The following is a 25,717-nucleotide window of genomic DNA, read 5'->3' on the forward strand; positions in this document are numbered from 1 at the left end:
AGGTCCACAAGTCCTGTCGGCGCCCATCACCGGCGCGCCCTCGTCCCCTCTGCGAGCTCAGCTCGTGAGCTGGGCATCCGACGGATGTCAGCGTGCTCTCCGTGGAGTCATGCCGTGACGCCTGTGAACCACAGGACGAGCATCACAGATGTGCGCTTCCTTCCTTCCCCATCCCTGGCCGCGGCTTGGGCCTTCTCTGATTCCCGGTGCGCAGAGGATGGGCAACTTGCAAGACAATAGGAAACAACCGTCGCGGGATCAGTATGATGGCGCTTCGCAGAGTCGGCGCGACTGCTCGGTCGGTCAATGGACCGCGCCGCCGGGGCGGCGACGGCTCGCGGGTCCTGGGACCAGCATCGCGGAATGCATGATTGACCGGATGATGGGATCCACGCCCAGTGGCCTGACGACGCTGACGTGCGGCGCGGCGGCGGGCGCAGCGAGGAACCGAACCGAAAGCGGTCAACTGAAAGAGGCACCTTACGTTCGCTTGGGGATGACTAGATTGGGTAGGTTGTGCGAGTGTGGACAAGTCACCAGCGTGTGGGGGGCATGCGGAACCCTATGAGCCCAGCGTCAGACAAGCTTGCGCCGTCGTGCTACTTGCGTAGAGGGAGAGATGGACGAATGGCGATGTCGCGGATAGATTACGGCACCGGGATACAAAAGCACTTTACCGACAGAGTCACGGGTCAGCCGCAATGTTACCGTGTGGGCTCTGCACTGACACTCACAATCCATTTGTCTTCAGGTTCCCAAGAACGCTCACGAAGTGACGTACGCCGCTTGTTCTATCTCGATTTTCCCGTACTATTACGATCGTTCTTTCCTCTGCGCATAGCAGCAAGCACCATAAGAAACGTCAGTCAATATAAGCATTGATGTATCGTCATGACATAAAAGGATCTGCTCACCAATTCTATCGGTGTCAGATGGGACCATCACGTAGGAAGCGGCCAGCCTAGTGGCTTAGCTGGTGTACATGGCAAATAGCTGAGCATCGACAAGATACACCGTGCGAAGTTTCCGTTTTGTTGTTTGAGGGTGATCTCGAAGAAAGAAGACAGCAACCTGTGAAACACACATCGAGGGTCCTGTCTTCTCGATCTTTCATGAAGTCGACACCTTTCACGTCCGATACACAGAGGAGCAGGCTGTGTGCGGTGACTTCGTTCACTGTATTAATGCGCGCGTCCCTCTCAGTTGCACGAACAACCAGCTGAGTCGCGAGTCACCGTCGGTAAGACCCAAGGCGAGAGATAGAAACAAAGGGAAATAAACTCACATGATCCTGCAGCTCCTCAACCGATTCGTACCAGATGGATGAGTACCGCTCGTCGACGGAGAAAGAGTGCTCGATTCGACATCCTCTGATAGGACCATGCATTGAACTGGGATCCGGGATGGTGATGAGGGCTTGCGCGGCGGCAGCGACGCGGCCAACATCGGACTCGTCGCACACCCCACGTGAAGGCGAAATAAACACGAGATCCGCGCACGGTGAAGTTGCTCCTTTGGAGATTGCTGCGTCCTAGCTTTGCCCATGGTGGTGTTCCAGCCAAACTTGGCCCAGATGTGGCACACACGATCCGACCTCTTGTCGAGATTGATTCGCACACCGCCAATGTTGATGGCGGTTCCCTGGAAAGGACGTCGCTCGTGGGATTGCGTGACAATCGCGTCGTAGCTCGGAATATCCATAGGCTTGTCGTCATCGTTGATAAAGGCACATGAACTGTGGAGGTCATGGTGGTGGCTCTGGTCATAATCAAGTCAGTGAGCGCCATCGGATAGCGAAGTCCCGAACGTTACCTGACTTGACGCAGTGAGGATGCTAAATTCGGCGGTGAGAGTTCGGCAAACACCACACATCGTACGGCATTCTATCTGTGAAGTGCGCACAGCACTCCAGTCTGTCACGGAAGATCTGCATGTCGTACGCCGCCCGCGTCGAGAGTGCGGAAGACAATAAGAGCTGGAGTTTTGTTTGCGTCCAGCGCGAACCTAGAACCACATCCTTCTCATGGCGGTAAGCTTGTCGGCACCTCCAACAGCAGCCTCGAGGCGCAAGGTTTGGTTCGGTGTGTCCCCCACCGCAGCGCAAAGAAAGAGCCCGATCGAGGAAAGCTCGCCTGGACGCCACGAGCCAGGCACGAGGCAGAGACCAGAGAAATCATCGAGATCGCCCAATCCTTCTCGGGTCAGCGAGGCAGATAGAAAGTCGTTGCTATGAGCAAGTCGTGGCGGAGAAGAAAGTGCTTGAGCTTCCTACCAATTGAATCGCGCGCGCGCGAGGCGGCCGGGGGTGGCGCGAGCGCCCGGCGAACGCGTCGCGATCGGTCGCAGTGTCTGCCCTTCCCTCTTGCGCTTTCTTCCTTGTCTTAGCGGGGCGCGACCGGCCCAGGCAAAGCCCAGCACGCACTCATCGCGACCGATGGCTACCTCCCTGTCGAGCAGCACCGTCTTCGAGGCAAATCCATACCAAGGCCACCCGAACCTGACCGAGCTCGAGGCGGAGGTGCTGTGGCAATACGCCCAGCTATCGCAGAACATCAAAGAGGTGCGCGACGCGTATTTCATCGCACCCTTCAGACCCTGACGACATATCTGGACGTGCGCGGGAACTGCAGCTGATTGCGGAGACGCGGCGGGTGAGCGAGGCACCGGACGAGTCGCTCTTGAAACAGCTGCGCGCGCTGGAGGTCAAGATGGGACTCGTGCTCACCCTGGTGCGTTCGTGGTTGCTATCCGTCATGAATGGGGCGGTGAGTCCTGACGGCACGCCCGCGCGCACCCGATGCATCCATACAGTTCAAGGCATCGGTGTGGGCCGTAATCAACGAACAGCCTATGGCAGACTTGTCCAACATGTCCGACATCACCCCCAACGAGACCGTTCGGCAGTAGGGGTGGGCGTTATGTGCTCGTTTGGGTGCGCGGCCCTCCACTACACCCACAGGTGCGAACAGACGAGGGCTTCGCTGCCGCCGCCTTCTCCCAGTCATCAGATTTCTTTCTCATTCCTACACGCCCACGCATATTGTATCCGTAGACAACGCATGTGATGTACTCGTACACGACCCTAGACTCTTCATCGCATCGACATCTTGCCCAGCTTCCCCGTGAGCCCCGCGGCGGAGATGGGAGTAACCGCGTTCGCATCCCAGACGACGAGCTTGCCGTCAACGCCGGAGGTGCTCACCTGGCTCACCGCACCCCGCTCGCCCGCGTATGGCCGCACGCTCGTGATCGTGTTCTGGTGGACCGTGAAGAGCTCGGACTCGCCCGCGCCGCCCGCAGTGGGCGAGCCGGGCACGTTCGAGATGCCGCGCTCGGCGGCGTTGCGGAACGTGTTGAACGCGGCGCTGTTCAGGCGGCCCACGGGGGACGCGCCCATCCCGCCACGCCCGCCGCCAGGCGCCTTGGACGCCTGCGGGTCGTCGAGGGTCCCGATGGCTTCCCAGCCGGTGGTGTTGCCCGCGAAGACGAGCGGCTGACAGTCGTGCCCGGCGGCGACGATGGACTCCTCTGTGGTCCACGTCAGCGTAGCGAGGGGAAGGCTGGACATCTTGATCGTGAATACAGTGGGGCCGCCGGGGTACACGATGTTCACGGTGCTGTCATGGCCTTTGGGAACATGAGGCGTAGGACTTTAATGCGCAGGGAACTTGATACTCACTGACAAAAGCAAGCACATCACCAGATGGCGAGAAGGCAACATCGTGGACCCATCCGCCCGAGGGACTAGCATACTCTCCACAGATGGTGTTGAAAGGGAGCTTCTCTCCCCAGACAGAGGCTGACGGCCTGTCACTCTGTTGAGAGGGCGCCAGGAGAGCGTGGAATGGAAACGGATGCATACCTCTTGTCAACGTCCTTATGTACGCGGAGAAAACGCGCGCCTTCATGTCCGCACTACCGGCAGCAAGGAGGACATTGTTGGGGTGCCAGTCGACCGACAACACGGTCGACCTGATGGGCTTCTTGAGCAGGCGGGAGACCCACCAATCGCCCTCTGGATCGAAGGAGCAGATGGCGATCGCACTGAAGGGAATGAGGACAGATCATCTACCCTCAGAAAGAATATACACACCGAGCACCACTAGCCACAGCGAACTTATCCTCGTTGGGACTCCAGCGAACATACGTCGCGGCACGGTTAATGCGCAACAGCACAAGCGTCGGCTTCCAGGTCATATGGCCAGTTTGAGGATCGGGGGTCAGCGTCCATACGTACGCATTCCTGTCTTGCGCGGAGGTGACGATCCGGTTGGAGTTCGGGGCCCAGTCGATAGATGTAATGGGTTTGTCGTGCTATCCATCGAACGGGTATGAGTCCAGGTGCATACCAAAGGATTGTACCCGTCCTACCTCCGTCAACGTTTCGATGTGGTTCCAGTCGTTGCCGGCGCGGGCGTAGATGCGCACTTCGTTGTTGTTCAGGCTAACGGCGACCTCTATAGATGAAGTGAGCTTGTGAACGATTACACACCATCCGCACCTACGGGAACGGTCGCCATTGAACGCATGGCACGTCACGGGGCCTTGATGGCTCAGAGAGAAAACATCCACGGGGGCCATATTATGTTCGCAATCGAAGTGGAGATTCGCAGAGGACTCTGGTCAGTCGACTCGGCGTAGGTGGGAGGAGCGCAGTCGAGAAGGGTCTTAAAGACTGGGCGTCTGATCGTCTTCATCTATTGCGCTGGCGTCATTTCGGTGACTAGACGCCCTTGGTTATTCTCCTACCGCTGCCTGGCCACCATACATACACGAATACATGTTGCAACTCATCCATTGGACAAATTGTTTGTTCCTTTTTCTTGTGTGCATGATGCAGTGCTGACCGGGACCCCTTCAAGCCCTCTAGACAAAACTTCCGTGCCGTCCCCCTGTCAGTCTGCACTGACTGTGGGTTGATCCAACGAAGTCATGACACGTTGGCCGTGCACGAGCATTCTCCTCTTCTCCGTGGCATGGAAGCTCTGTGTGTCACCCGTTTCAATAATCCAGAAAAGTTCTTGGGAGCCATATACATATAATGCCATGATAAGTCTTTCATGAATATAGCCGTGTGTTTTTTATACAGTAAAGAACAGCCCGACGCTGGTGGACACGAGCATGTTCCTCATGTTGGGTGTGTATCAAGGAGAACAGTTTCGGCCAGTTCTCATACCGCTCGACATGGCCATGACGGCTCACAGGCAGGTTTTAAAAATCACATTGATCAAGCGTCGCCCCGTCCTGCGCCGCCTGTGCTTGGCTCTCAAAGCCACGCCTCACATCCAAAATATGCCTATCGGTTCTTGGATTTGTACCAGTGACCTGATCGCGAAGGCCTCCACCCTCCCTCCTGTGCGACATCATTCTTGCACCCCCGAACGCGCCCACCTCCGATACCATCATCGGCATCGAAGATGGGCCCCCTTTCGACGTGCGAGCGGGGAAGCGATTGCTCCTGCATGAACCCAAAGTGGTGTGGAAGGCAAGTTACGCCACCAAGAATATTCTCCCATCCTTCTCACAATCACCGCTGGGTACCCTGAGGTCGCGCGGCTGACCTACACCGCGCCCCATCGCCATCCAGAATGTCTATGTGAGCCCGGCGTATCGCCGTCGTGGCATCGCCGAAACGCTTGTCCGCACCGTCGCGCGCTACTACCTAGAGGTAAAGCCATGGAATAAACGAAGCCCCAGACGTACCGCCTCCCGACGTGAAGCAGGAGGCGACCTTGCTGATGACGGATCGCAGCGCCGAGGCCGTGTACAAGAGAGCTGATTGCTTCTTTCCCTCCGAAAAAAGATGCGGAAGATGGGGGTATCGTGTGAGGGGACGGTGTCAATGCATCCGGTGGGGGTGAGTGCGGAGGTTGAAACGTTCGAGACCCGAGTACATTTCGCACTCGGCATGAACTGTAGAAAGCCTTGGCCAGGTGTTGTACTCGTGACGCTTATGCAACATCAAACCCAGATTTCTGACCAGGGACGTCGAACATTTCTGAACAGGAACGAGGGCCATATGGAGGATTACATAATCGATTATGGGTGCTGTGCCTGATCCAAGTCTGGAAAGCATGGATATCGCTAATACCACCAATTCACAGCCCTACCCATATACCACATCGTCGTATCACGCAGTCGTGCTTGTCAGAAATTTTGGGCCGTCATCACTGGGAGTTTGATTTACCCTCAGGGTGAAGTTTTGAAGAAAGGATGACGCAAAGTCCAGACTTTCAGCAGTGGGGACGGAGTACAACGGTTACGACGACAACCGGGCAAGGGCTCAAGTAAACAAGATCACGGATCAGCTGGTTCAGCTGGTGCTGCCGCTGAGTGTGCGGGAAGTTTTGTTCGCCAGTTTCATCCCCTGGCACTCCATGGCTATCACAAAGAGATCGAGAGAGGATAGGATGCATGGTCGCGGGTACCGTGGTAGGGTCGTGTGTAGATCGGGGACCCAGGACATTTCAACCAACAACCCAGGAAAAGCAAGCATTTCGGCAGCTAAGTCCCGGAAACGGGTTGCCGATAGGTGGATCAAATCCCGTGATTGGCCGACAGCCGACTCTTGCCTGGTGACTAACCCCAGGCTGGGGTCGTTCCGTTCGCTGTTTCCCCTGCCCCTTCTCTATCTCCCCTTCGCTATTCAGGACGTCGTCGAGGCCTGCGCTCTCGTCGCTGTGTACCACCTCCGCCACCATGGCGCCCTCGCAGCCGTCTAATGCGGCTTCCACCTCGGTGCAAGTCGGTACGTCGTCACGACCCGCTGTTCTCACCTTAGCTCTCATGAGAATGTCTCTTGTTCCCCAGCCCTCCGTATCCGCCCCACCAACCAGCACGACCTCTCTACCATCCCGAGCCGCTTCCAGCGTAATGTAATCAATGCCGCCTCGAACACCACTGTCAGCGTGGACTCCACTCCTTCTACCGGCCCTGGTGCTCCCGCACCTACCTCGTCCTCGGCCAACAGTGCTAAAAAGCAGACGTTCACCTTCGACCAAGTCCATCCCCCAGCTACTACCCAACACGCCATGTTCACCTCTACAGCGCTGCCCCTCATATCTCGCTTCGTGGAAGGTTTCAACTGTACCATTCTGGCCTACGGTCAGACAAGCAGTGGGAAGACGTTCACCATGACTGGTATTGATCTGGATGCGGACCCTACCGACGCGTCAAACGGTATGGGTATCATTCCCCGTGCTGTGTCTACCATCTTTGCGCGGTGTAGGGAGATGAAGGAGGAGCGTTCAGGCGCGTGGACATACCAACTCAAGGGCTCCTACATCGAAATCTACAACGAAGACCTAATCGACCTTCTCGCGGACACCGGTGGCAAACGGGACGTTCAGATTCGCGAAGATAAACAAGGTCACATTATTTGGGAGGGGTTGCGGGAGGTCAACGTGAAAAGCGCCAACGAGGTTATGAGGTGAGTACATCTCTTTGGTATATGCGCCCTAGTACCTCCCCCTGGCCTGCAAAGGGTCTACGTCTGTGCTATACCTCACCATGTGACGAGACAAGTTGCTCACATCAACCTATCTAGTCTGATCCGCCAAGGTGCCTCGATCAGACGCACGAACGAAACAGACATGAACGCACAGTCTTCACGCTCACACGCCATCTTCTCCTTAACACTCATTCAGAGGAAGTTCGTTGGAAGCGGACCGCCGCCCCGTTCATCATCGCCTCTCCCCCCTGGTGGACGGTCACCATCACGCATCGGTCGCCCGGGTTCTGTTATTGGCACCAGTTCCAATGGTCGTGTTTCTTCCCCCACGTTTGGCCGCCCCGCCACTCCAAGTTTCCAGTCGGCTATCGCTAGAGGTACCCGTCCGGCAAGTTCACTCGGTTTCCTGTCTCCGGAGATGCCGAAGAAGGATTCCGGTGGTGAGAGCGGCAGCGGAGAGTGGGTTACCGTGACATCGAAGTTCCATTTCGTCGACCTGGCAGGCTCCGAACGGGTATGTACACCAACCCGGTTGGCGGCATTCTCGTGCTCATCTGGCTTTAGCTCAAACGCACGGCCGCCGCTGGTGAGCGGATCAAGGAGGGTATCTCCATCAACAGCGGTCTTCTCGCGCTGGGAAACGTCATTTCGGCTTTGGGAGACCCTGCGAAGGCCAAGACCAACACTGCGTCCTACATCCCGTATCGGGACTCCAAGCTCACCCGTCTTCTGCAAGACTCGCTGGGAGGCAATGCGCACACCCTTATGATTGCCTGTGTTAGCCCCGCGGAGTGGAACGCGAACGAGACCATCAACACGCTCAAGTACGCTAACCGCGCCCGTAACATCAAGAACCGCGCCGTCCTGAACGAGAGGGAGGAAGGTTGGGACGACGTGGAATGGCTGCAAGGCATGGTGACCCGGTTGCGGAAGGAGGTCAAGCAGATAAAGGAGGGCGGAGGTGTTGGTGCCACCGTGATCAGCTCTGGGCCGTCGGAGGCATCGGAGGGCTCTTCGAAGAGGGTCCTTGCGCAGATGACCGAGCTCCAGAACAACTACGAAGATCTGCGCGAGAAGTTCGTTGAGCGCACGGAAGAACTCACCCGTCTTCGGAACGAGCTTGCGGAGAAGCAGCGGAACTCCACCGGTGGTCGTCTGGGCGGCACCGCGAAGTACGAGGAGATCGTCGGGCCTGTCATCGAGGAGTACGAGAAGACAATAAGTGCGATGGAGGCTGAGCTCAAGCTTAACCGTGCCGCGCTCCGCCACACAAACGATCTCTATGACGAGAAGGAGAATGAGTACAACACTCTTGCCGACCGCCATTCAACGACGGAGATGTATTTGGAGGAGCTGAAGGCGCGTGTTGTTAAGCTAGCAGAACGAGAAGCATCCACGGAGGTAAGCGTTGCTTCAACCCTATGCACGTAGAAGTTCTCTGAACACTTTCATTCAGGCTTATGTCCACGACCTTGAGGAGAAGGTACGCTTGTACGACGAGAGTTCCACCTCTTCGAGCGGCTCTATCACCGACCTCAAACGGGAGCTTGCCAAGTACAAGGACTCCGAGTCCCACTCAGCGGAATACATCGCGGACCTCGAAGCTCGCCTCAGCAAGTCTGACGAGTCAGTCCTCGCTCTCAGAGCAACTGTGGAGGTTCTCGAGAGGGAATGCGAGAAGCGTCGCAACCAAGTGACCGCCCTGGAGTCGCGTCTAGAGAGCTTAAAGCAGGACGGCGAAAGCTGGAGGTCTGATCTTGAGCTCAGGGAGGCTAGGGTGCAAGAGCTGGAGACGAAGATGGCGGACTGGGAGGTCAAGATGCAAGCTGCGAACGAGGAGCGCGAGCGGCTCAACGAGCTCGCCAGCGAGGTGGCCAAGGCGAAGAAACAGCTGGAAGCGTCCCCTGTCAAGACGAACGGCGCAACCACGAACGGTACCACATCCACCGGCGCCAACTCGGAAGTTTCTTCAATCCATGAAGCCGATGGATTGGTTGACTCTCAGCTAGTGGCGCTTCAGCAGACACACACTGCAACCCTTGCGGACCTGTCATCTGTCACGGCGAAGTATCGTGATGCTCTGCGTGAGATTGCCGATCTCGCTGCTCAGCTCCAGGAGGCCAAAGTCAACGCTCCACCTCCGCCGCCAGAGTCCCCTGAACGCGGAGGAGATATTTCACCTGGTCGCCGCAGGATGCAACGGTCCCGAGACCAGGAGTCTTCCAGCGGCTCGGGTCGACGGCTTTTTTTCCGCAACGCGGTCTCGTCAGAGTCGCTCCACTCCAGGTATGTGATCGTCAACTCAATGTTCGTGTCCTAATCACCTGGCAGTCAGATCGCTCTCGCAATCTGTATCGCTATCGCAGGAGCTGTCCTCGGCCAGGTCGCGCAAGGCTTCTATTTCCAGCCATGGCACAAGTAGCTCCATCTCCAGCACCTCGCGCCCCAACTTGTCAATCTCGTTACCGTCAGTCACCATTTCACCCACAGAGCGGTCCGTGGCGAGCCTGGAAGAGGAGATCATGCGCCTCCAGGATGTCATCAAGGAGCGTGAGGTGGAGATTACCGTCCTAGAATCCACGTTGAAAGAGAAGACCACTCCTCCGGGCACCCCTCATATTATGACCAATGGCTTGAAAGACCCAGTCCCGTATACCAACGGCGATGCTACACTTCACCTCTCTCCGAAAACTATGAGTCAGTTCACAGAGATCCGCAAGAGTCTTGACCTCCGGCCATCTACCGACCTCACCGATTCCGATGTTGACGAGTCTCTGGTAAGACTCAATGAGCTTATGCGGTACGTACTGTCGTTGAAACGCTGGCTTGTGCTGATGAATTGTTCCTTCGGTAGTTCCATGGCTCAGAAAGAGTCTGTTCACAAGGAAGTCGTTGACGACCTCACCAATCAACTCTCCTCTATTCGCAAGCAGCATGAGGACTTGCAAGTACTCTCGCGCGATCAGGTACGCTCCAAGAAACAGCCCCGCCACTATCTACTCACACGTGTTTCAGGCGCTGAACATGAGCATGGAGCTCGATGCTCTCCGTCAGAGGCATGACGATCTGGTCGCCGCTCAGGGCGAACAAGGAGAGGCAGAAGCTCGTCATTTAGAGCTCACCGAGTCGCTCGAGGGGTCACAGGCCCAACATGCTGCACTCCAAGCCTCCCTCGACGACCTCACCAAGCGCGAAGCTGAGCTCATCCAGTCGCTGAAGCAAGCGGAGGATACCCATTCTGCCGATGTTGAGCAACTCAAGGCGGCGCACGAGGAAGCCATTCACGTCAAGAGCGAGGAGCACGACGCCCTCGTTGTCAAGCTGAAGGAGGAGCACGAGACGTCTCTGGGAGAACTTCGCACGCAGCTCGCGCAGTCGGCGTCTGTACTTGAGATGGCTCAACGCGACCACGAGCAAGTTTTCGGCAAGCTCAAGGCCGAACACGAGGAGGAGCTACGTTGTCGCCTTGACGAGGCCGCCGAGCTCCTCGAGCGTACACGCGCTGACCATGAAGCCGCCCTCACGAAGGCAGTCTCCGACCATGATGGCGCTCTCACTGTCCTCAAGGCGGAGCACGCCGCGGCTCTCGGCAAACTCGAGTCCGACCACAAGGAGGAGCTTCGCCGGCGTGTACAAGAGCTCACCCAGTCTCACGAGGCGGCGGCGAACGAGCATGTTGCAACTCTCGCAAAGGCGACCTCTGAGCACCAAGAGGCCATGAAGACGATCGAGGAGCGGAACTCTTTACACCTCTCGCGCATCGAGGAGGAGTACTACGACGCGCTCACGAAGCTCCGCACCGACCACGCTCAGGCTCTCGAGAGGCAGGCCGCCGAGTCCGCGACAGCGCTGGAACGTCTGAAGGATGAGCATACCCGCGACGTTCGGATGGCCGAGATCGCGCAGCAGGGCTCTCTTTCCGAGTCGGAGACGTCGCGGGACGAGGCTCTCAAGTCCCTGCAGGAGGAGCACGCCTCTGCAATCAAGAACAAGGAGCAGCAGTTTGCAGCCGACATACATCGCCTGAAGGAAGAGCACGCCGCTGCACTTACCGCGAAGCTCGACCAGCACCGCGAATCCCTCCAGCGTGTCAAGGCCGACCACTCGTCCACCCTCGCGGCTAAGGAGTTGGAGTTCGCAGATCGCATCGACCGCATCGAGGCCGAGCACGTTCGTGTGCTTGCTGAGAAGGAGAAGGCTGCCTTGTCCGCCAACGAGCGCCTCGTCGAGGAGCACGCCGGTGTCACCGCCAAGCTCAAGGAGGAGTCCACCCAGGAGATTGCTCGCCTCACTGGCGCTCTCGAGGAGGCTCGTTCTGAACGCGCTGCGGCGGAAGCTGGTCTCAAGAAGGAGATGGAGGAGATGTCCAAGTCTAGTGACGAGAAGCACTCTGCTGCGCTTGCTGACCTGAAACGCGCGCACGCGGAGGAGCTTGAGCGTCTTGCCGAGTCTCACAAGGATGCTCTTTCGTCGTCCTCAAGCACTTCCGAGGAGCAACGCTCAACACTCGTCAAGGAGCACACCGAGGAGGTCGTTCGCCTCAAAGCTGAGCACCAGACAGCCCTCACTGAGGCGCAGAACGCGCTCGTTGCGGCTACGGAGCAGCACCGCTCTGAACTCGAGGCCTCTCGCTCACAGTCCAATCTACTCATGACGGCCGAGAAGGAGCAACTCGAGGCGACCCTTGCCGAAGTCGATAAGACGCATTCCGAAGAGCGCGACACCCTCCTCCGGAAGCACGACCTCCTCCTTGAGGATCTCCGGAAGAAGCACGCCGAGGAACTCGAGACCCTCTCGAAGGAGCACAACACTCTTTTGGACGAGCTCGACACGCACAAGGCTGCTTCGGACGAGTGGGCACATGCTCGTGAGGAGATGCGCCAGGCACATGAGTCCGTAATCCAGCAGAAGAACGAGAACATCACGTCGCTCCAGACTGAGCTGTCCACTGCTCGGTCGGAGCGTGACTCGTTCTCTGCTGAGCTGGAGAAGCTGCGTTCCGAGCTCCTGAGTACCCGCGAGGAAACATCGGCGCTTGTGAAGGAAGCCTCCAAGCGGCAGTCCCTCGTAGACGAGCTCGAGAAACACCGTTTCGTCATCGCCGAGATGCAGGAGAACCTGCAGAAGACGAAGGACGAGATGGACAACCTTATGGCGGAAAAGAATCGGCAAGACGCACTCCTCCGCGACCTCCAGCAACAGCTCGGCAGCCCCACGCCAAGTGCGCGGCCAACCATGGACCGTAACGTCTCCTACTCTCGTGCGACAGGCATCATGTCGCCTGGCAAGCTCCCTCCCCCTACTCCTCCTCCTACCGTTCCCATCCCTCCAGCACCTCGGGCCATCCATGAGCAGCACAGCTCGTCTTCATCGACCGCTATGTCGTCGCGTAGCATCAGCGTTGACGGCATGGAGTCGCCCTCGACCCCTGCCACGTCCATCAGCCATTCAATCGCCAACGGATTGCCCTCACCATTGGTCGGGCCGCGGGACCCCGATCCCAAGCTCACAGCGCAAGTCCAGCAGCAGGCAAAGCAGCTGGATGAGCAGGAGGCGATGATCAAGACCCTGAACAAGCAGCTGACGCATTGCGAGGGCGACCTCCAGGCCCACATGGACATGGTGGCTACGCTAGAGGCTTCGCTTGGCGATTCGGAGAAAAATCGTGAGTTCAGATTCATTTCGGGACGGTTCCGGTTCTGACTGGCTTCTTTTCTTGCCCACGCAGTCCGGAAGGCGCGGATGCAGGCGACGGAACTCGCACGCGAACGCGATAACCTCAGCAACCAGATCGTCAGCCTCCGCACTGACCTTGCCGAGGCCAAGGCCGAGGTCGTCAATGTTCGCCGGTCGGTTGTGGAGGAGAAGCAATCGCTGGAAAGCCGGTTGGATGAGGAAAGGCGAGCGAAGGAGCGTGCACGAGCGCAGTTGGACACCCGTATGGAAGAGCTGCAACGGCGCAAATCCAAGTTTGCGTGCCTATGACGAGGAGGAATCCTGTATCTCTCCCATCATCCCCCCCTCCCTCTCTCTCTCTCGGTCCCGTTTGTCCCGGTCCATGTGTTCCTGTCATCTCTCGCCTCTTCATCTCACTGTTTCGATCGCGCTCCTTGCCCACGCACTGTACATTACTTTACACACTCCCAGGCGGGGGGGACCGAGACGCGTTGGGTACCTCCGGTCTGTTTCCGTTTTGTCCTCCGCCGCAGTATTCGCACTTCGTCTTCGCCGGCCTCCCGACCCTCACACCTTTGCCGCGGGGTACCCCACACCGCCTTTGAGTACATATACACATACGTAGTTTAGAGATGTTTATTAGGATTTGCTGTCTGTAGCCACGGATACCCCCACGCTCGTTCCCCACCACCCGACCCCATATGATCTCCAGCCCATCCTGGTGCCGACTCTTTAGCTAGCTGTTCTCTGAAATATGTTTCGAGACCGTTGACTATACCAGCGCTTGCTATGCTGGTCAATCGCCCAAGACGATCAGGGCTTCGGCGGAGTGAAACCTCGGTCCGCGGACAGGAACGAGTGGGACGAAGCGTTTGCCTGCTAAGCGAGGGCTCTCCGAATCGCGTGAGGGCGATGCGCGCGACAGACGAGCGCGGATGGAGCGACGTCGCATGCGCACGGACCGTGAACGTGTGTTTGGCCAGCGAGTGGGCTGTCGGGTAGCTCGCGGGCGTCGCAGGGGTGGGGCGGGGCTGGGCGGTGGACGCGAGGGGGTCGGACCGGAGGCCGGAGCCAATGAGGACCCCCGAAAGCGCCTATAGTAGGCCCGCCGGTCATCCGGACACAGATCGACGATTTTTGGCCCTAGGACTAGGCGTGATCCGGACACCGGAAGGGCCTTTCTTGACGACCTGGCTGCCGATTTTCCGGACATGGGCCGAGGGCGGCTTCAGGGACTGTCCGGAATCCGGACATGCTTCGGGAGGGTCCGGACTCCGGAGGCTGGCAGAGGCTGGCAGAGGGCGCTGCCATTCGTCGTAGATAATCTATTCAGACATTGATGATCCAAATAACAATCCTACAATTCCAACTAATGCTCGCTTTGATCGACCTTTTATGGGATGGACTACATACGTAGCTACGTCGCCGCCGCTTCCCAGCGCACCCGCCGCCGGCCGGCCACATGGGCGCGACGCTGCCCCGACATGTCCGAAAACCGGCGCCTCGGGCGCTGCCACCCGAGCTCACCGTCTCAGACAGTGAGCTCACCTCCCTCTTTGTTTTAGACCACACTTTTTGTATATGGTTAGTGATTAAAATGTATTTGTTATCAAGCTATTACAAAGGAGTGCTAGCAAGTAAGAATGGGGCCACGGTAGCTCGCCGTGGCCCCGCGACAACGCGGAAGTGAAGGAGGTTGACGCAGTGGAGGGCGACGCAGAGGAGGGTGACGCAGAGAGAGGGCGATGCGGTGGGTGGTACGCTGGCGGAGGAGGTGGACTGTCATGGGCCTGGCCATAGTCCATATGCGCGCCCACGCATCGCTATCTGCTCGCGCCGATGCTATCCACGCGTTCCGCTATCTGCATACTCTTTTCTGCTATTCACGACGCTCCTATTACTGTACGTTCTCTTGGCCTTCGACTCATGTTCTCCACTGTATTACTCTACGCCATTCCCATGACCGTCTCCGTGATTCTAGGTCTTCTGCAAGCTCCTGTCTACAGTAGTATATAGCTTCCAGCCTTACATTGTCTCACGACAGCGATCAACGCATTATTCTTTGTCCTCGCGTCTCTGCCCTTTGCGCGACCATCACAGTTTGATCGCTTCCCTCAAGATCCCCGCACTCTCTCCGGACGACGTCTCAACGTCGCTCCACGCGGCCGCGATCCCCCACTCCCATGTCGCCTCTTCGTCCATCGACGCGTTGGATGGCTCCGGTCGCCCCTCGCTTCTCCGTTCGGGTTCGGATGGCTTCGGTCGCCCCCAATCCCCGATTCCTCGCACGCCGCCATGCCGACGCCATATTCGGACGCTCTCAGCCAAGAAATTTCTCAAGGCCATTCGCGACGATCCTACGTGCGTACTTTCTTCGTTCTCTTTCGACCCCACTACCCGCGCGGTCTCCTCCGACCTCTCCGACGCGTTTCGCACTCACTACGATGCCGTCGCGGACCCCGCCGAGTGGGACACTATTCGAGAGTCCATCCCGCCGCAGTACCGTACCTACCAAGACTCTGTATTCAACCCTGCAGAATTCGACCATCTCCCCCCACACCGTCCTTACGACGTCGATATCAATCTCGATCCCGACACCTCACCACCCTTTGGTCCGCTCTACCGCCTTGGTATCGACGAACGCGACGCCCTTGCAAAGCACCTTGCCGACAACCTCAAGCGTGGTCACATCCGTCGCTCCACGTCCTCTGCCGCTGCGCCCGTTCTGTTCACGCGCAAGAAGACCGGCGAACTTCGCCTCTGTGTCGACTTCCGTGGTCTCAACACCATCACTCGCAAGAATCGCTACCCCCTTCCTCTTGTCAACGATCTCCTCGACCGTGTTCAAGGATCCAAGATGTTTTCGGTACTCGATCTCAAGTCCGCCTACTCCCACGTACGTATTAAGGAGGGCGATGAATGGAAGACAGCGTTTCGGACGCCACTCGGCCTGTTCGAGCATCTGGTGATGCCGTACGGTCTCACAAACGCGCCCGCTGCCTTCCAATCCTTCATCCAAGATGTGCTGCACGAGTATCTGGATATCTTTTGCGTCGTTTATCTTGACGACATTCTGATCTTTTCAGCTTCACCTGAAGAGCACGAACGACATGTTCGTCTTATCCTCGACAAGCTTCGCGGTGCAAAGCTCTATGCCAACCCGCGCAAATGCGAGTGGCATAAGACTGCCGTTGAGTTTCTTGGGTTTATTATCAGTGCTGACGGTGTTCGCATGAACCCACACAAGCTCGACACCATTACTGATTGGCCAGAACCTGCGTCTATCAAAGACGTTCAATCGTTTTTAGGGTTTGCCAATTTCTATCGTCGTTTCATTCCCGCATTCTCGCGTATCGTTCTTCCTCTCACCCTACTCACCAAGCCTTCTTCCTCTCCCCAACCCTTTCACCTCGACGACCCCGCGCGCGCTGCGTTCGCCGCGCTCAAGGACGCTTTCGTCACCGCACCTGTCCTCCAACACTTTTCCCCCCACCGCCCTTGCACTGTCATCACCGACGCCTCCGACTTTGCGATTGCCGGCGTTCTCCAGCAACCTGACGATTCTGGCTCCCTTCATCCCGTCGGCTTCTTCTCTCGCAAGCTCTCGCCCGCTGAGATCAATTACGAAGTCCACGACAAGGAGCTTCTCGCCATCGTCGACACGTTCCGCGACATGCGTGCATGGCTCCTCGGCTCACCACACCCCATCACTGTCATTTCCGATCACCGCAACCTCGAATACTTCATGCAAACCCAACCTCTCAACCGTCGCCAAGCACGTTGGTCAATGTTTCTTTCCGACTACGACTTCCACCTCAATTGGGCGCCCGGTTCCGCGAACATCGCTGACGCGCCGTCACGACGCGCGGACTTCGTCCCTCGAAGAGGGGATGATGTCCTGACAGGACAGCATCAAACGCTCCTCACAGAGAGGCACACATCATCCCTTTCGGTGTCGTCTCTGTCTGCTCAGGCTGCACTTACCGTGATTTCTCTTGACAACGCAGATCTTCTTGCGCGTTTTCAAGCCGCTTTCGCGTCCGATGATGTTTGGCGCGAGGCCGTCGCGCGAGGAGATGACGACTTCTCCGTTCAAAAGGATCTCGTTTTTCACAAAGGCCGCTTGTATGTTCCCTTTTCTCTTCGTTCTGATATTCTGCATGCCCGCCACAACATCCCCGCTGCTGGTCACCCTGGCCGCACGCGCACCCTCGCTCTCGTTTCGCGCGACTATTCGTGGCCTGGCGTCACGACTTATGTCCGTCGGTACTGCGAGGCGTGCGATACGTGCGCTCGTATCAAGACACCGCGACACAAGCCATTCGGTCTACTCCAGCCTCTCGAAATCCCCGACCGTCCTTGGCGCGCTATCACGATGGATTTCATCGTCAAGCTACCGCGCTCACACGGGTATGATTCCATTTTGGTTATCTGTGACAGACTCACGCGCGCCGCGCATTTCCTTCCTTGTAATGAGACTATTGACGCTCCCGCTCTTGCTTCCCTCTTTCTCGATCGCGTTTTTCGCTACCACGGTCTTCCTGACTCCATAGTTTCTGACCGCGGCAGCGTTTTTGTTTCTCATTTTTGGCGCGCTATTGCTTCGTCTTTGCAGATCGATCTCAAACCTTCCACTGCATATCATCCGCAGACAGATGGTCTCACGGAGCGTACTAATCAGACTCTCGAAACGTACCTTCGCGCATACACGTCCTATCAGCAGGATGACTGGGTCGATTACCTTCCTCTTGCAGAATTCGCTTTCAACAATCTCGAAAACACTTCAACTTGTCAATCCCCATTCTACGCAAACCTCGGCTACCATCCCACCTTTCAGCCTTCACTCACTGCGCCTTCCAATGTTCCCGCTGCTGCCGACCTTGCACAGCGTCTCGACATCGTACACGCCGAACTGCGCGCTGAGCTCGCCAACGCCCAATGCATTCAAGCTAAGTATCATGATCTTCGCGCTATTCCTGACCCCGACTATCCTGTCGGACGACTTGTCTGGTTGCTTCGCCGCAATATCACCACCACCCGACCATCCGACAAACTCGATCACCGCCGTCTCGGTCCCTTCCCCATCAGACGCAAGATTGGGCCATCTGCGTACGAGCTTCGATTGCCTCCGTACCTCTCGCGCCTTCATCCCGTATTCAACACCGCTCTTCTCGAGCCCTACCACGATCCCTCCGAGTTTCACGCACACGCTCAACCCGCATGCCTGCAATTACCTGAAGATCCGTCGACAACGATCGCGGAGATACACGACTGTAGGCGCATCGGTAAGCGCTACGATTATCTTGTCTCCTTCATGCATTCCCCTTCTTTCGATGAACGTGTTTGGCTCGCGCTCTGCGACCTTCCATTTGACGATGCGGTTCACGAGCTCGTCGAACGGTTTCATCGTCGTCACCCGCGTGCACCGCGCCCTCACCCCATTATATTCGACAAAATTTCTTCCTTTCCAGCTAGCGCTATCACGTCAATCGCGCCCGCGCGCGCGTCACCTTCGCCTCCTCCCCCGCTCTCTCAAATCGTCGCGCGCGCACCTCAGGTGTCTCCGTGTTCGCCATCGCCGCCACCGGCCCCACGCATCAATCTCGTCGACAACTACGTGCCGCCCGCGCGCACGACCACTCGCGCTGGCCGCATCTCAAGACCGCCACTTCGCCTCGACCTCTGATGCTGCTCCTTGAAGAGGGGATGGTGTCATGGGCCTGGCCATAGTCCATATGCGCGCCCACGCATCGCTATCTGCTCGCGCCGATGCTATCCACGCGTTCCGCTATCTGCATACTCTTTTCTGCTATTCACGACGCTCCTATTACTGTACGTTCTCTTGGCCTTCGACTCATGTTCTCCACTGTATTACTCTACGCCATTCCCATGACCGTCTCCGTGATTCTAGGTCTTCTGCAAGCTCCTGTCTACAGTAGTATATAGCTTCCAGCCTTACATTGTCTCACGACAGCGATCAACGCATTATTCTTTGTCCTCGCGTCTCTGCCCTTTGCGCGACCATCACATGGACGATGCGCAGGCGGGTGACGCGCATTGCGCAGGTAGGCGACGCGGAGGGGCGACACGCGCGGAGGAGGGCAACACAGAAGCGAGTGACGCCGAGTGCTCGTGGGAGGAGGAGGAGGAGGCGGCGGCGAAGAAGGGCAGCGCGCGCCGCGGATACGAGCGACGCACACAGAGGAGGTGGGCAACGCGCGCGGAGACATGCGGAGGAGAGCAGCACGGGCAGAGGAGGATGACGCAGAGGAGGGCAGCGCGGGCGGAGGAGGGCGATGCGGATGCGGGCGATATCTGCGGAGGAGGGCGAGGATGAGGCGAGCGAGGCGGGCAGAGGCGGGCGATGCGGTGGACAGTGTAGAGGTGGGCGACGCGCGCAGAAGTGGACGACGCGGAGGCGGGCGAGCCGGAGGTGGGCAATGCGGAGGACGCGGAGGAGGAGAAGGGAGACGGCCATTGTGGCCACTGCCCCTCTTCTGACGTTGCACCCGTCGCGACAAGATCTCAGTCCACTCTCAGTCCAGCATCCTTCCCTTCCCTCTCTCTTCCAGTCTTGAAGGCAACACAACTCGAGCTCAAGCATCTCGTCAACTGGCAAGAGGCAGATGGAGTGCACACACGAACCTTGATCGCCGACACACAGGACGACTCAAGATCGGCCAGTCCCAAGTCGTTGCGAAGCCAGATCCTGGCCAAGTACTACCACGTATTGTGTGAGCAGAATATAGACCGCGGAGCGGGCACTGGCACTGAGCGACAAGTGCGCTGGAAGGGAGACGCTGCATCCAGTCTCATAGGTAACAGTGAAAACACCGCATCTAAAGGGCCAGCACGCCGTCGACAACGTCGACGATGCGACGGAGGAGTAATGCGTCCTTTTTTGAAGAGAGTCAGCATGAAAGAGTACATGTATGCTCAGAAAACGCGGTTTTTGCACGAATACAAGCGTCCTTACATGCCTATATGACCGCCGAAAGTCCGGACACGGTGGAGACCCGCGCCCGGATGGTCGCCGGTTTGTCCGGACACCGACCCCCAAATTGTCCGGACATGAAAGTCGAAAAAGTGGGCGTCTAGCGGCGGGCCTACTATAGGCGCTTTCGGGGGTCCTAGCCAATGGCGGGGGCGTGGAGAGAGCCGGCGGGCGTGCGGGGAAAGCGAGCGGGGCGCGCTGCTCGCCTGACTGCCTCCCGCGGGACGAAACTGCGACACGGCCCCTCCCGCTCCAATAAATTCGACGCTCGCGCCCCGTTGCCTCTCTCCCTCTCCCACCTCCACCTCACGCCATGGCCCCCACCCTGCTTGCCCGCAGCGCCCTCCCCTCCGCCTCGCGCACCTTCGCTCGTGCCCCCCGGGTCACCCTCCTCGTCCGCGCACGGTTCAACAGCACCGACGCCCCCAGCACACCCGCCGATCTCAACGCTGTCGCCGCCAAGGCGCGCGTCGTCAAAACCCTCCCGGACTTTTCCATGGCCAACAAGGTCCGCGTCATCCCCCGCATCGTTTCACCTGCTCCCCAGTGCATCCGCTTACTCCGCCCTCACACAGGTCGCCGTCGTCACCGGCGCCGCCCGGGGCCTTGGCTATGAGTTCTGCCGCGCCTTCGTGCAGTCGGGCTGCACCAACCTCGCCATCGTCGACCTCAAGGAGGAAGAGGCGGAGGAGGCCGCCGCCGAGCTCGTCAAGGCTGCATGCGGTCAGTATCTTCCTTCCGCCCTCACGTTATTTAAACGCGTTCCTGCGCCCCATCCCCGCTGAGATGCGACAGAATGCTGATAAGGTGTGAAGTTGACAGTCCCATGGAACCCAGCGACTACCGTGTAATGGGCATCGGCTGCGATGTCTCGTCCGAGATCTCGGTCCACCAGGCGTTCCGGCGCGTCATGGACACCTACGGCCGCGTCGACTCGGTCGTCGCGTCAGCGGGTGCGTCATGCCCACCGTCTGACAGCGTGCGCGTTCCTCACTTTGCCCCACCGCTGTCGGCGACTTCCAGGAATCGTTGAAAACTACTCCGCATTCGAGTACGTACAGCGCTCGCATGCTCCGCCCGTAGATTCCCAGATGCTGACGCGCGCCCGCCTGTTCTCAGTTACCCCTTCGACCGCATCAAGCGGCTGTACGACATCAACGTCCACGGCGCGTTCTTCACCGCGCGTGAGGCGGCGCGCAACATGATCCCCCTGGGCGGCGGGAGCATCGTCCTCGTCGCGAGCATGAGCGCCAACGTTAGTGCCCCGCGCCCCGATGTGATCGTCTGCGCCGGCTCGGCTGATGCCCCGCACTCCACTCCAGATTGTCAACATCCCGCAGCCGCAAACGCCCTACAACGCGGCCAAGGCCGGTGCGTCCATCCAAGTCAACCTTGCGGCGGTTCTGCCTGACATGTTTCGTCCCCGCAGCCGTCAAGCACATGGCGGCGTCGCTCGGCGTCGAATGGGCCAAGAGCGGAGTGCGCGTCAACACACTCAGGTGCGCGTCCCCAGCACGCTCCTGGAGTCCCGGAATGCTCACACCGTGTCTGTAGCCCGGGCTACATGCTCACCAAGCTTACCCGCACCATTCTCGCCCACGACCAAGAGCTCAAGGTGCGCTAGTTGTCCATTCGTTTGTGCCTGAAGTCATCTGCTGATCTTGGGGCTCCACACGTCAGAGGACTTGGGAAAGTTTGACGCCAATGGGTCGGGTGAGTGCCTGCAGTCTCACCTATTCCGAGCAAGCTGGCTCACCACACGACGCGCTTTCCAGATGGGTGACCCTGAGGACCTCTCCGGCGCCATTGTCTTCCTCGCTAGCGACGCGTCGCGCTTCATGACTGGCAGTGAGATTCGTGTTGACGGTGGCTACTGCATCATCTAAATGTCTCGGATGTGCCAAAGTACAACTGCGCGTTGCTGCTGCTGCTGTCTTTCCGTTGGTCATGTCGCTCCTTTCTTCAATGGTCTAGTGGGAGTGGACAACTGGATAGAAATATTCTCGCTCACCTTGTCTCTTTCTCAAAGCTCACATAGACGTATCTTACTGCCGCTCCTTGCCTATTCGTTGGGACATTGCACCGTCGCTATGCTTACCTCGCTGTCTCTACGCCCTCCCTTTTTTCTCTCGCCTACCCCAACGAACCGGTCTCTATTGTAACGTAGGCTACTATTACTTATACCAAAATGTGCATGTGCTGTGCATGCGGTCCTTGATGACAGTTGTGCACTTTGCTTCCCATCCATGCGACAGGCATATGAGGAGAAGCACACAAGTTATCGTGATAGCCATGGGACAAGCGCATAAGAGTGCATCCCTCTGTCTCCGCTGCTGCGTATCTACACATCCTTGCAATCCTTGGGCTCGACATCCATATACGCCTCCACAATCTCCCTGTCCAGCTTCGCCCACTTCGGCAGCCTGTCGATGCTCTTCACGTCCAGGTCAATCACCGTCACACTCGCGTCCCACCCGCCCTCGCTCGCCCCGTCTGGCCGGAACCTGACGATGATCGAGCAGTCCTTGAACGACGCGGAGAGCAGGTACGCCATCAGCCGGAACCGCAGCTCGCGCTCCACTTCCCCCGCCTCGCCCCCGGCGACGAGTGTCGCCGTGTCCCCCGGCTCCACGGCGGCCACCGGGGCGTCCGGGGCGCCGTACCGCTCGAGGTACGCGCCGACGAACGCGGCCCAGTCGTCGACGTCCGGCTCGCGTTCGCCCGCGCCGAGCGCCGTGCGGCCGGGACGGTGCGCGGCCCAGAGCGCGGCGAGGCCCTCGACGTCGAGCGCGTCGAGCGTGCGCTGGAGGCGCGCGAGCGTGCGGAGGACGGGCGTGCGGAGGAGCGCGGGCTGGAGCGCGGCGAGGAGCGCGGCGCGGACGGGGGCGGGGTCGGGCGCGAGGTACGTGTGCGCGTGCGACGAGGGCGAGGGCGGGTCGAGGAGCGCGGCCAGGGGCGCGAGCGAGGCGGGCTGGGGGGATGCGAACGGGTGAGCATACAGGCAGCGGCCCGCGAGCAAGCGGGAGGGGTGTACGCACGTCGTCGCTCGGGGTGACGCGGTGGCCGCCCACGAAGACGCGGAGGTTGTTCACCGCGCCGCGACTCTCCGTCCACGCGTCCCAGAGGCGCGCGAGCGCGGCACCGACGCGATCCGGGTCTGGCGAGAAGAGGTCGAGCGGGCAGTAGCCCAGCGACGCGTCCGCGCCTTGGGCGCGCTTGAGGTGCGCGTGCATGCAGAAGCGGCAGGTGCGCGTCTTGACCTCGCGCGTCTCGGAGGAGAGGTGTGTAGGGGAAGGGAGGAAGCCCCACTTGGGCTGCACGGCAAGATGGCCAGAAATCGCGAGCAAAGGAGGCGCAGTTTGAGGACGTATTCGCGCTCGGGCCAACGACCGGGACGCACCTTGATCTCGACCGCCCAGCCGTGTCCGCCCACGAGGTCCGTCGCAAGCACCGCCTTCCTCCGCCCAATGTCGATCGTGTCCTTCTTCCGCCGCTCCAGGGGCCTCAGGGCTCCGTCTGCGCCGCCAGCCTGAGAAGCCACCCGCGAGCGACGCGCACCGGCTCAAGGCGCGGGAGGTGTTCCTTGGGCACGAGCCGCTCGATGACCTCGCGCTGGAACACAATCGTCGGGTCGTCCGCCTCCTCCGCCACATTCGGATCCTCGGCGTCGTCGTCATCGTCGAGGAGCACGGGCAAGTCCCCGTTCGAGACCGGACCCTTGCGCAGGCGGAGCGCGGTGTCGTCGAACGCGGGGCTGGGGCTGCCGGAGTAGGAAAAGACGATGGTCGAGCCGCCTTCGGCGATGTACTTCCAGTTGTGCGGGGACGTTTGCTCGACGTGCGGGTCCGGGTCCATGGCTATAGGCGTCGTATGAGCGCTTGTGTGTGTGCTTTCCGCCAAGGGCGATCGTCGAGACGGAGATGGGCAGTTCGTCCACCGAAGGTTCGTCGCGCTTGGCGGGGGTGGACGGGGAGGGGGAGAGGGAGTGGACTCCGAGCTATCGATTACTTGAGAATGCATGTGGGCGCTTCGTGGACCCAGAGCAACGGACCAAGGACGAGCACACAGCCTGTTCGGACAAGGTCGCATGCGGAGCAAGAACATCGGCATCGTACACATCATCACAACCGCCGGAACAACGGAGCTCACAAGTACTTCAGAAGATTATAGCCGAGCCACTGGCCGGGTCACCGTCTCCATCGCCTTCGCCCGTCTTCCGCGCCTTCTTCGCCCACCTCAGCCCACATGCGTTACACAGTGTCTTGGGACCCATGGGACCCTAAGACGCAGAATGTCAGCCAAGGGGTTCTATAGTATCGAACATTCAGCCCACCTTTCGCCATTCCGGAGAATCGGTCCGGCCACATGTAACGCAGACATGCTGTTCTGCAGCTAAACGCTTCGACTGAAAGAACACAAGTCAGCGGAAGTCGGTCAGGAGACGCAATGTGGACTCACCTTCTTTCGGGGACCATCGTCATCGAGCTCTGGGGGCATACCCGGCTCAAACGAAGGTCGCGAAGGGTCTGTGCCGCCGAAGTTGTCGGACGAGGTGAACGGGCTCTCGCTTATCCCGTCGATAGCTTGAGACTGGGAACGCAGCTGCGCGACACGCTGCTGCAGTCGCTCGTTCTCCATCTTGAGCTCGAGGAACGTGTTCAACCTGTCGAACGCCGACCGGGTCGGTATACGCGCGAGCACGGGCAAGGGACGACGTACATGGCCGTGTTTCGGCTCGGATAGGGCTGGGCCATCGCGAAGTAGCACTTGAACTCGCCGGTGTCCGGCAGATGGTGCGGACGGCCCTTTATTTCGAAGAGGATTTCGCGCGGCGCGGAGGTGAAGTCGTTTGCGACGTAGAACTCGTTCTTGCACTGGATGCGCGCGTACGTGAGCATCTCCGAGCGGCCGTGGATGCTCTCGGTGAACGCCGCGCGGAAGTTGTCGCGGTCGTCCGCTGCGCGGCGCGAAGGGAAGCCCGTCTGAGCTGGGGAGGAGTGCGATGGATGGAAGAGGGACGCGCACCGTTCACGAGGTCCAGGAGCTCTGTGTCCACCAGCTCGTCGTCGCGCCATCCGAGCAGCTCCGTAACCGCGTTGCCGCAGTACCAGACCTCGCCGGTCTCGGAGAGGACGAGGATGATGGTGTCGTTGAGTTCGGTGACGAGGAGGTCAGCCCACCGCTTCCTCTTCGTGAACTCGAAGATCGGAATCTCCTTCGCAAGGCCCGGCGGCTGCGACGACTCAGGCACGGACGAAGGAAGGGCAGCATTGGACACCATAACGGTTGGCTGGCTGGGCGTGGTGGGGAGAGGGGGTCGAGGTCGAGAGCCACATCTGGGGTGAGCGTATTTGGGTGGGACGGCAGGACAGGAGCAAACGTCGCTACGCCGATCGTCTGTCCTCCGTCTCCGCCCCTTACGTGAGCGTCCCCATGCGCCTTGTACCATTCTCCGCCAAGTCGCGCCCACACGACTTCAATGCACACGTCGCACCCAATTAGGACTCATACGAAGCCACTGGCAGCATAGTCAAACTCAGATAGGGCGCCGTGTACAAATATGACCTGTCTATTAAGCTCGGACTATAACGTGGATC

At 58.9% G+C, this 25,717-nt stretch overlaps 5 protein-coding genes across 5 annotated transcripts; 3 read left to right on the forward strand and 2 right to left on the reverse strand.

Moving 5' to 3' along the window:
• Positions 1-2,434: 2,434 nt before the first annotated feature.
• On the forward strand, positions 2,435-2,907 carry BXZ73DRAFT_37116 (DASH complex subunit Dad3-domain-containing protein; the record flags this gene model as incomplete). Its single annotated transcript, XM_048017946.1, has 3 exons — positions 2,435-2,560; positions 2,631-2,729; positions 2,812-2,907. 3 exons carry the CDS (start codon positions 2,435-2,437, stop codon positions 2,905-2,907), a joined length of 321 nt encoding a protein of 106 aa, XP_047883544.1.
• Positions 2,908-3,091: 184 nt separating this feature from the next.
• Positions 3,092-4,581, reverse strand: BXZ73DRAFT_37340 (actin-like protein ARPC3; the record flags this gene model as incomplete). The annotated part of the gene is made up of 6 exons (XM_048017980.1): positions 3,092-3,627; positions 3,680-3,813; positions 3,874-4,044; positions 4,094-4,314; positions 4,372-4,457; positions 4,506-4,581. The coding sequence occupies 6 exons, from the start codon at positions 4,579-4,581 to the stop codon at positions 3,092-3,094; spliced, it is 1,224 nt and encodes a 407-aa protein (XP_047883545.1).
• A 2,118-nt stretch (positions 4,582-6,699) lies between these two features.
• BXZ73DRAFT_37640 (kinesin-domain-containing protein) lies at positions 6,700-13,435 on the forward strand (the record flags this gene model as incomplete). Its single annotated transcript, XM_048018053.1, has 10 exons — positions 6,700-6,748; positions 6,811-7,429; positions 7,547-7,964; positions 8,015-8,851; positions 8,907-9,736; positions 9,786-10,250; positions 10,305-10,416; positions 10,466-11,008; positions 11,165-13,115; positions 13,179-13,435. The coding sequence occupies 10 exons, from the start codon at positions 6,700-6,702 to the stop codon at positions 13,433-13,435; spliced, it is 6,081 nt and encodes a 2,026-aa protein (XP_047883546.1).
• A 6,998-nt stretch (positions 13,436-20,433) lies between these two features.
• On the forward strand, positions 20,434-22,006 carry BXZ73DRAFT_95345 (NAD(P)-binding protein; the record flags this gene model as incomplete). The annotated part of the gene is made up of 10 exons (XM_048026750.1): positions 20,434-20,628; positions 20,696-20,843; positions 20,936-21,073; positions 21,144-21,171; positions 21,240-21,375; positions 21,443-21,491; positions 21,550-21,619; positions 21,675-21,735; positions 21,801-21,833; positions 21,896-22,006. The coding sequence occupies 10 exons, from the start codon at positions 20,434-20,436 to the stop codon at positions 22,004-22,006; spliced, it is 969 nt and encodes a 322-aa protein (XP_047883547.1).
• A 2,270-nt stretch (positions 22,007-24,276) lies between these two features.
• BXZ73DRAFT_37082 (uncharacterized protein) lies at positions 24,277-25,401 on the reverse strand (the record flags this gene model as incomplete). Its single annotated transcript, XM_048017941.1, has 5 exons — positions 24,277-24,399; positions 24,454-24,525; positions 24,579-24,783; positions 24,840-25,077; positions 25,146-25,401. The coding sequence occupies 5 exons, from the start codon at positions 25,399-25,401 to the stop codon at positions 24,277-24,279; spliced, it is 894 nt and encodes a 297-aa protein (XP_047883548.1).
• Between the last annotated feature and the right edge of the window lie 316 nt (positions 25,402-25,717).

Source organism: Epithele typhae (assembly GCF_022376455.1).
Source record: "Epithele typhae strain CBS 203.58 chromosome Unknown BXZ73scaffold_1, whole genome shotgun sequence".
NCBI classification, from domain to species: Eukaryota; Fungi; Basidiomycota; class Agaricomycetes; order Polyporales; family Epitheliaceae; genus Epithele; species Epithele typhae.